Source organism: Otolemur garnettii, unplaced genomic scaffold, assembly GCF_000181295.1.
Source record: "Otolemur garnettii isolate 467f Iridium unplaced genomic scaffold, OtoGar3 scaffold00167, whole genome shotgun sequence".
Lineage (NCBI taxonomy): Eukaryota > Metazoa > Chordata > Mammalia > Primates > Galagidae > Otolemur > Otolemur garnettii.
Window position 1 is genome coordinate 3,187,755 of NW_003852562.1, and position 9,149 is coordinate 3,196,903.

The 9,149-nt window shown below is 39.8% G+C and overlaps 1 protein-coding gene across 1 annotated transcript in view; it reads left to right on the top strand.

Moving 5' to 3' along the window:
• Positions 1–321: 321 nt before the first annotated feature.
• The window catches only part of STARD13 (StAR related lipid transfer domain containing 13), a 170,771-nt gene continuing 161,943 nt past the window's right edge, over positions 322–9,149 (top strand). Inside the window, exon 1 of the mRNA XM_023519278.1 lies at positions 322–596. Within this exon, the coding sequence (XP_023375046.1) occupies positions 428–596 (169 nt within the window). The 5' untranslated portion in view covers positions 322–427. The remainder of the gene's footprint in view (positions 597–9,149) is intronic.

The window sequence follows — 9,149 nt, forward strand, 5'->3', positions numbered from 1 at the left end:
AAACTTTCTCTAACTTTACAGCCTGGAAGGTTTCCTGTGCCCGCGGCTGACTTTTCTCTTGCCTCCCTCTAACGTTTTTCCCGAGCGCCGGCTTCGGGGGCTCGGTCCGCTCCGAGGCACGTCGGGTCCGCGTCTGCTCCAGCGCGCGGGGTGCGGGGCCGCGGCCGCGGGGCTGCCCCTCTCCCCCGGCTGGGAGCCGAGCGGGGACGGCCCGCTTTCTCCCTCTGCCTCCGATTGGCTCCCCGCCGTCACGTGAGGCCCCGGGGGTTGGAATTCGGAGTTGTGGTTTTGGCACTCCTTTTTCTTTTAAAAAATCGCCTGGTCTGTTGAGCTCTCCTGGGCTGGGTCCCTTGCTCTTTGACTTGAGACTGGAGGCAGACGGAAACAGCCACAGGCGGACTGAGGTGGCAGTAGGAAATCTGCCGGGATGCTCAGGCAGGTGCCCAGGACCCCAGCTTCAGGCTGCTACTATCTAAATTCCATGACACCTGAGGGCCAGGACATGTACTTGCGATTTGATCAGACTGCCAGACGCTCTCCTTACAGGATGAGCCGGATCCTAGCGCGCCATCAGCTAGTGACTAAAATCCAGCAAGGTGAGTTGTTGGCGGCAGTGGAAGGCTGTTTGCTCATTCTGATTTCTGTTGGCTCTGTTTCATGCTAAGCCAGTTTTTTTTTTTTTAAAGGATTGTTTTCACTTTACAATATATGGATTTCTCTGCCACGCGACGCATAACTTTGAAAAATAACTTTAGGCTGCAGTTATTCAGCACACAGTGACAGCACTTAGTTGCCACATAACTCTACATAAAGTACACAAAAAACTTCACGGTGGGACGGAGAATCAGAAATTACAAAACTTACGTGTCTCTAGAAGACCAATGAGAAACCTTCGTGCAGGTTCCTCGCCTGCTGTCATCTGTGGAACGCGGACACTTGTTTGTTTAATTAGGGAGTGGGTGGGGTGACTAATGTCCACTCTGCCCAGAATATTAGACTGTCCTTAGTAAAGAAAGTAAGAATTCTATCCTTAAGGCCATGGGACCTACAGCTGGAATCACATTCTCTTCCTGTTTGTATATTTATGTCAATAGTTGCCACTGATTTGTTGATATGACTTTTCTGGTAAAGGGTAAATGTGTTCACCTTAAAACAAATCCTGTGACACAAAACATTAGCTTCCTAAGCCAAAGAGGAGAGAATATTGATTATAAAGCAGTAGGATGTTCTTTTTATTCTCAGCCCTTCAAAAAATACCAGGTGAGAAGCCTGGACGTTCCTAAAACTTAACCTTTCTCCAAAAGAAGTTTAAAACATCTCCTTATAGGATAGGTCCATGGAAGGTAGGAAGATGAACATTCCTAAGAAGCTCCTAACACACATATATCTGTAATCAGCTAACGACCACTCCTCTCCTGTACTGCAAAAACTAAATTATTATCATGGATGTGACATGAGTTTACCAGGAATTTCTAGAGCTGTTATAAAAATACAGTCTCTATTTAAATAAATGAGCTTAAGATTATATTGAATTTTAGAGGGGAAGTTGGGGTTTGTAATCATGAAGATCTTATTGTAATGTTTCCAAAAAGAACAATATGTATTCTAGTGAGCAGCATTTGGAGAGATTGTTTCCTTGGAAATTGGGAATTGTTTGTAAAGGTTCAGGAACTAGTTCTGTGTAAAGGATACTGGTCCTACATGCCAGTCTGATTTCAGGAAGGATATTATGTCATTCCATAAACTCTGTGTGCAGGTCTTGATTGAATAGAAACAAAAGTAATCATTTCCCTGTGGCTTGATTTAAAAATACTTTAGGCATAGAATAAAAACTAACTCCCTTTTGGTTTTAGGAATTTCTGACCATGTTGCTTTGCCAGATGCCACCATCCTTATGGACATGGGGGCTTAACAGCTGTTTGATGATAGTCTATCATCTACAGTCTGTAAATGTTCCTCAGTGTGCATATGAAGAAATACCACATAGAGCTAGTTGAAATTGCTTTGCAAACTTCCTTAGATGTATTTAACAATAATTTATTTCATTAAAAATTATTTATGTTCTTTTTTGGAATGAGGCTTAGTTTTTTCATTCAAGATTTAAGCCTGTGGACATATGCACTGTCATTGAAAGTGTTTTCTTACCCAAACATATGAACACGCTGTGATTATGTCTCATTTTATTTAACTGGAAAATCTAAGGATTTTCTAACTTTTTCTATTAAGCAATGGAATGTTGGAAGCCAGTTAATGCCCAAAACTTACAAGTAATGGTTAAGATCATAGGGAGGCAAGAAAGAATTCCAACAGTTTAGTGAGTTAGAAATCATCATTTATTAATGTCATACAACTGTGTTATTTGGTTTACTGTATTAAAAGATTGGTTCCCTGAAACAGAAGAGAATGTGGACTGGGAATTTATAATGCATCACGCACTCCTCTGAGAGGTCTCTATAAATTTTATTTCTCCTCAAAAAAGTCTTTGTAGTTAAGTTCTATTATTATGCCCATTTTAGAGATGAGAAAACAGAGGCACACAGAGTTCAAGTAACTTGTCCAAGTTCACATAATTGGAACTAGTATGTGAGTGCAGCTCTAGAGCCCATGAAATGGAGGAATTATAATTCCTTGGTTTATTCTTATTCTCAAGTTCTGGAATTCTCTCTGTAGTTAGGTCAGTAACTCCTTGCATAGGAGTACAGATGGCAGGGAAATTTAAACCTAATAGTAGAACATGAAAAGGAGAGAGCTGGGCAGTGCCTGTGGCTCAAAGGAGTAAGGCGCTGACCCCACATGCCAGAGGTGGTGGGTTCAAACCCAGCCCCGGCCAAAAACTGCCAAAAAAAAAGAAAAAGAAAAAAGAAAAGAAGACAGCTTCATTATGTGGAATAATTTAGTAGTACACGAAACTGTTTTTTAGTTTTTACAATGGGTGCTAAAGTATTGAACTGATGATTGAGTTTGGGATTATATAATATACCAGTGACTTTTAGGCCTTTTCTATTCAGGGGATAGCAGTGAACCACATTACAGAATTAGAATTGCTCACTTATTATGAGACTTCGTGTGAGGTTATACTGTCTAGTTTTGGTGCTGCTTCATCAGTTAATAGGGAATAGCATAGGATGTTGAGTAATTTTACTAACAGATTTTAATCATTCAATTAAAGTTTATCAAGTGCACATAAAATCAATCATAAAATAAAGTGTATCAAGTGCACATTATTTTTGTATTTTACATACTAGTATCTTGAAATGACAGCCACATCAGTAAAATTGTTTTCCTTAATCTCCTTTAGATCTTTCATGGAAGATTTAGCATTACATTAATATGATTTGAGGCATCATAATTTCTCATGGTTGCTGGAGACAGTGCAGACAGAGTAAGTTGCTCCCCAATGACCTCATTATAGTGAGATAATCATTGAATGTCGTGGACATGATTCAACAGCAGATATACTCATGGGGAAGAAAAACAAGGAGAAAGAATAAAGGAATCTTTGATGGTGCACAGAATCAGAATTAATCACCAAAACCCAGGATGAATCTAAATTTGCTCATCTTGGGGTCCACCCCAAACATACATGCCTCATTTCTCTAGCCTGTTTTTAGTTCTTGAGTTTCAAGTCTAGTTAAAGAGAGAAGAGATGTTTAAAAGAGTGTTGTGTTGCAGAGTAAAAGTTTATTGTAAGTCACACTGCTTATAATCCCTACCCCACATTCTTGCTTGAATCAATAGGGAAATTGTTGTAGAGAGAGTGGAAATAATAATGGTCCTTATTTCCCTCACTGGCAGGCACTTGGGAGTGGATAGCAGAGAGGATGCTGGGGGTGGAGCAACCGCATGTTAGGCCAAAAGAAGGAAGGCTGGATTTTTATGGTGGTAAAATACATAGAACATTAAATTTTCCATCTTAATCGTTTTTAACTATGAAATTCCATGGTATTAAATATAATTCATAATGTGCAACCTTCACCACCACTCATCTCCAGTACACTTTTCATCTTTTAGAGCTAAAATTCTGTACTCGCTAAATGACAATTCCTCATTCCTCCCATCCTCTCAGCCTCTGGCAACCACCAGTCTACTTTCTGTCTCTATGAATTTGACTGCTGTATGTACCTCAAATAGGTGGAATCATTCAGTTTGTATGTAACTGGCTTATTTTACTTTATACAGTGTCTTTGAGCTTCATTCATGATGTAGTATATGACAGAGTTTCCTTTCTTTTTAAGACTGGATAATATTTCATTGTATATTTATACCACAGTTCTGTTTTTTTTCATTATTAGCTATGTTAATGGGTTTAAAGTGGGAGAACAGGATTTGTATATGATTGTTTGGTAGTTATGATTTATTGGGTACAGGTGTACCATCCTCAAAATATACACACATGCACGCACACATTATTTGGAAAACCCAGACCTAAACAGATAAATGTGATTACTTGCTTTTTGAAATAATTTATCATACTATAAACTATTAAACTTCTTATTTTACTTTAAGTGCTTTAAAAAACAGCATGATCTGCATAGATTCCACTGACCCAGGAAAAGGAGACAGGGAACCAGGCTCTGTGATTCTCTCCCTCCTTTCTTTACAGTGTCACATTCTAGAACTTCACTAGGCCTTTGATTCTTGGTGAGAAAATGAAATGGAGGAATTATAATTGCTTGGTTTATTCTTGTTCTCAAGTTCTGGAATTCTCTCTGTAGTTCAGTCAGTCACTGGGAAACTTATTCCGAAAAGGAGACAGCTTTATATGTGGCATAAATAAATGGCTTATAATTTTTCTGTAGTTTATGAAGAAAACAGTAAAGTGGAAATCAGGTTCATGTTCTGCCTCTGTCACTAACTTACTCTGTGATTTGGGGGAAGTCACACCTTGTCCGGACCTTGTTTTTTCTTCTTCCATAAAATAAGCATTTGGATTAAAGACTCTCTGATGTCATCATCATCTCTAAAATTCTAGGGTGCTGTGATGACAAGTAGTGCCTTAAGAGAAAGACAGTTCCTATTTTCGTTCTCCTTATGGCATCATTCAGCATATAGCTGGACATGCTGCTTTTTTATCTCTGAAATGTTCTCATTATCAATTTAACAGAAATGCTAGTAAGTCCAGTCTTGTGGTCTGTTTAAGTGTCAGCATAACTACAATTATGAAGAAGAGTGGAGATATCTTCCTTTCTCAGGAGTTCAGGCCTACCAAGTGGGGTTGTTAAGGTGCCTGGACTATAGCAAGAACTAAAGGGACTGGAGAATGTTGGGCTTTCATTGCCATTGACTTTTTACCTGAGACAATATTTCAGTAGATACAGCCCCTGAGTTGAATTCAACTAGAGTGGAATATGCTCCTTTTATTTCTATTCCCGGGGAATGCGAATGGGCATGAGTAATAAATTCTCCCTCATTACTCTGTCAGTTGGCATGTTGGGAATTTGCCCGACCTCAGTGGTGAACATTGCCCTTCCCTGGTGGATGAGACCCCACCAACTGGGTAGTGTAGTGCCAGCCTAAATTAAACAATCATTTGTTCTTTTGGAATTGCCCTTTGTCTATGTTTAGTACTTTCTTACCCAACTACTTTCAAAACTGGGGGGTGAATATGCTGGCAGAAAGACAGATGGAACAGAGAGCCGGCTGAGGACGCACCAGTCGCGTATTACCTCAAGTTGTGTTTTTAAAAAGAGAAAAGAGTGGCAACTGTCACAAATTCACATTTTATGAATCAGAACTTCCTTTTATTCAGTACTGGCGATGGAAGGGCCTGCACAAAAAGGATCCTGTTTAACCAAAGTTACAGGAACATCTGTTCAGTGAATTAAGTTAATTAGCTTTGAATAACATTTTATAATGGTTGCATAGTAAAATTGTGAGCAGTCAAGAAATGAGTGCTACAAGGAAATTAGCAAAGGAGCAGGATGCTTGTAAACGTGTAAAACTTGAGAGTTTCACTTTAACCAACTGATGAGCTCAGTGGCTGCATGTCCTTGCTGTACACAGCTCACACATTCCAGATACAGGCAGTTGCCAAATTTGGATCCTGTGACTTTAGTGTAAGTGAATAGAGATTCCTTTTTCTGGTACATTCCCCTCCCCTCTCATCATCAGTGCTTTAATTCTTTGTAAATTCTGGGTGGTGGTCCACTCTCATAACACAGTTTCTCATTTCCTTAGCAAATTAATCATGGACACAGAGAAGCACAAGTTAGGAAAAAAAATTAGCACCGTTGTCTTAGCAGTATCAACTGATGACTCTAAACAAATTTAAAAAGAGAGCAAATGATAAGTGGGCTTTGGTAAATCTCTTATGTGAAGAGAAATAGAAAGGTGGGGATTTATTTGTTTATTTAATTTTGAGACAGTCTCACTCTGTTGCCCTGGGTAGAGTGCTGTGGTGTCACAGCTCACAGCAACTTCAAACTCTTGGGCTCAAGCTATCCTCTTGCCTCAGCCTCCCAAGCAGCTGGGACTACAGACACCCACCACAACACCTGGCTCTATTTTTAGTAGAGTCGGGCTTTCGCTCTTGCTCAAGTTGGTCTTGAATTTCTGAGCTCAAGGGATCCTCCCACTTTGGCCTCCCAGAGTGCTAGGATTACAGGTGTGAGCCACGGTGGTGCCTGGCGATAGGAGGGGATTTAATAGAGACAGGTCATTAATGGGGCTACACACTGTCTCTGCATTTCATTAGCTATGAAAACACACTGGCAAGACTATTGCAGGAGACACAAAAAGAAGCTGGTAGAACCTTCCATGAATCGTACACCAGCTATTTGAGTGAAATAAGGACCATATAAAAATACTTTGCTGTCTCCTGGGGGGCAATTAGAATATGATTTTGAAAAACAAAGAATATGCTTTTGGCCTGGGTAAATATATCATATATCAATATACATTCTACCTCTTTACTGAAAGATTTGAGGTAGTTTATGGAAGAATACACCATTCAAGATTTAAAAACATAAATCTGAGGAAAATAAAAATGTTATTCAATGAATAAGGGAAGAAATATTACTTAGATCTGTAAAGTATGAGGCCCTGAGTAATTATTAAAAGGTAAAAACATACCTGCCAAACTTTTCCTGAGACTTGGATATTTGGGAGAATTTTCTCCCAAGAACTTGACATATGAGAGCAATTTCTCATACAAATCTCATAAAGGGAACAGTAAAAGCTATAGCAGATTGTGCCTTCCTGACAATCCTACTGTAAATTCAATAACAAGTCTCATTTGATTGTGTTTATCCCCCAGTGGAAGTGGGAGCATCACGACAAATTATAGTCCCTTAAGAATATTTGGGGGGTGGAATGCTCTGATTCTCTATCTTAATCTGGAAATAGCATTAATACTCTCTAGTTTCTCAAAGTCAGCTTCACAAACACTAGTCCCATTATATAGATATTCAAGAGAAAAAAATGTTTCTGTGGTTAAGTAATTTTTGGAAATGCTGCCTCCAGTTTAACTTTTTTATACTGGTATATTTTATCAGGAAACCACTCTTTACTCAATACCAGGAAGTGACATCTTGAAAAACCAACATTCCCTGGGGAACACATTTTGGAACATTTTGATTTAGGAGTGTGTGTGGCCTGTGGTTCATTCAGACAATTTCTCTTTGAATATATTTTATGCATGGATGGGGTAGTGTATACCTTGAAGTTGTACTCTGGGGAATAACATTACAAGTACAGTATTCTATGTTTTCAAAGATGCCAGCTCCTATACTTTAAAAATCAACCATCTAAAGGCAAGGTAGCCATCTTTTCATGACAATAAACAACCAAATAAAGATTCTAATCTGATTAGGTGGCCTCAGCACATTTGTTGGGCAGAAAACTGAAGGAGTTGGTGCCTGGGCAGACTTAATTATTCTAACATCAGGAACATAGCCAGTCCTCAAGTAATTCCACTCTGCTCACAGACAGGCACTGTTGGCCAGAAGGAGGAAATTATTGCTTTCTAGCTGTAGCTTTGTCTAACCTATGATACAGCTGACATCCTGGGTGAGGTCAGGAGGAGTCTGACATTACTGCAGCTAATTCAGGATATTGCATTACTGCGGGGAAGTGGAATCACTGCCTCACAGAAGAGGAGCAGGAAACTCTTCATGAGTCTCAAATTCTCCTTTGCTGCAAGTGACACAGGATGTGGACTCCCTGAATCTCAAGCATTGATTGGTGACCAGGAGTCAGTTTCTAGCTCTATGGTCCAACAGTGTCATTGGTTATATAAAGTCCCTCCCACTCTGACTGAATGAAGTGAATGAAGTAAAATTATGTAGATAATTTTAATTAGTAAAATCTGTTCAGTTTAGTTATATAATCAACTTACCAACTTCCAGGAAGCCTGCAAATATATTCTTAAGATATTTTTCTTCCTGCTGGCAAAGAGATCACACATTAGCATTTGCGTTATGAATGATGCTTTTGAGAGACAGTCACAAAATATCAAAAAGCTACAACAGAATGCATGGAGAATTGTGCATCCTGTCTAGCCCAAACTGCCGTGTGTGAAGTCACACACGACCATGGCAATCATCTATAATGGTGCCTTCAAGGGCAGGACCCAGTACCATGACACTTTACATACTTTGAAAAGACATGAATTCTCCCTTTTTTGAGAAGCTTAGGATATATAAGAATTTAGAGGGAGGACATGGAAAATAACTTTAAAATTATGGAATATTCTAATGCTGTTAGCAAAAGGAAATCAATAGAAACAAAAATGTCTAGACTGCCAAATGACTTCCTTCACCAGGTGTAGGAATCCTGACACTTGTAAAGGTCTGACAGAGGCAGACTGATTAAAATACAAATGACATGTGTGGCTTTGCCACTCCAACACAACCTGATAGTGCAACAGTGAGTGTCCAGGGAATGGAAAGGGACTTGGCAGTCACCAAGCACCTAATTTACATGTCAGCATTTTAAGCCGAAGTTGGCATTCTCTTCCTGCATTCCAACACTCCTCTTCCTGGTTAATTTTGAAAATCGTGGCTCGGCGCCTGTGGCTCAAGCGGCTAAGGCGCCAGCCACATACACCTAAGGTGGTGGGTTTGAATCCCTAGCCCGGGCCCGCCAAACAACAATGATGGCTGCAACCAAAAAATGGCCAGGCATTGTGGCGGGTGCCTGTAGTCCCAGCT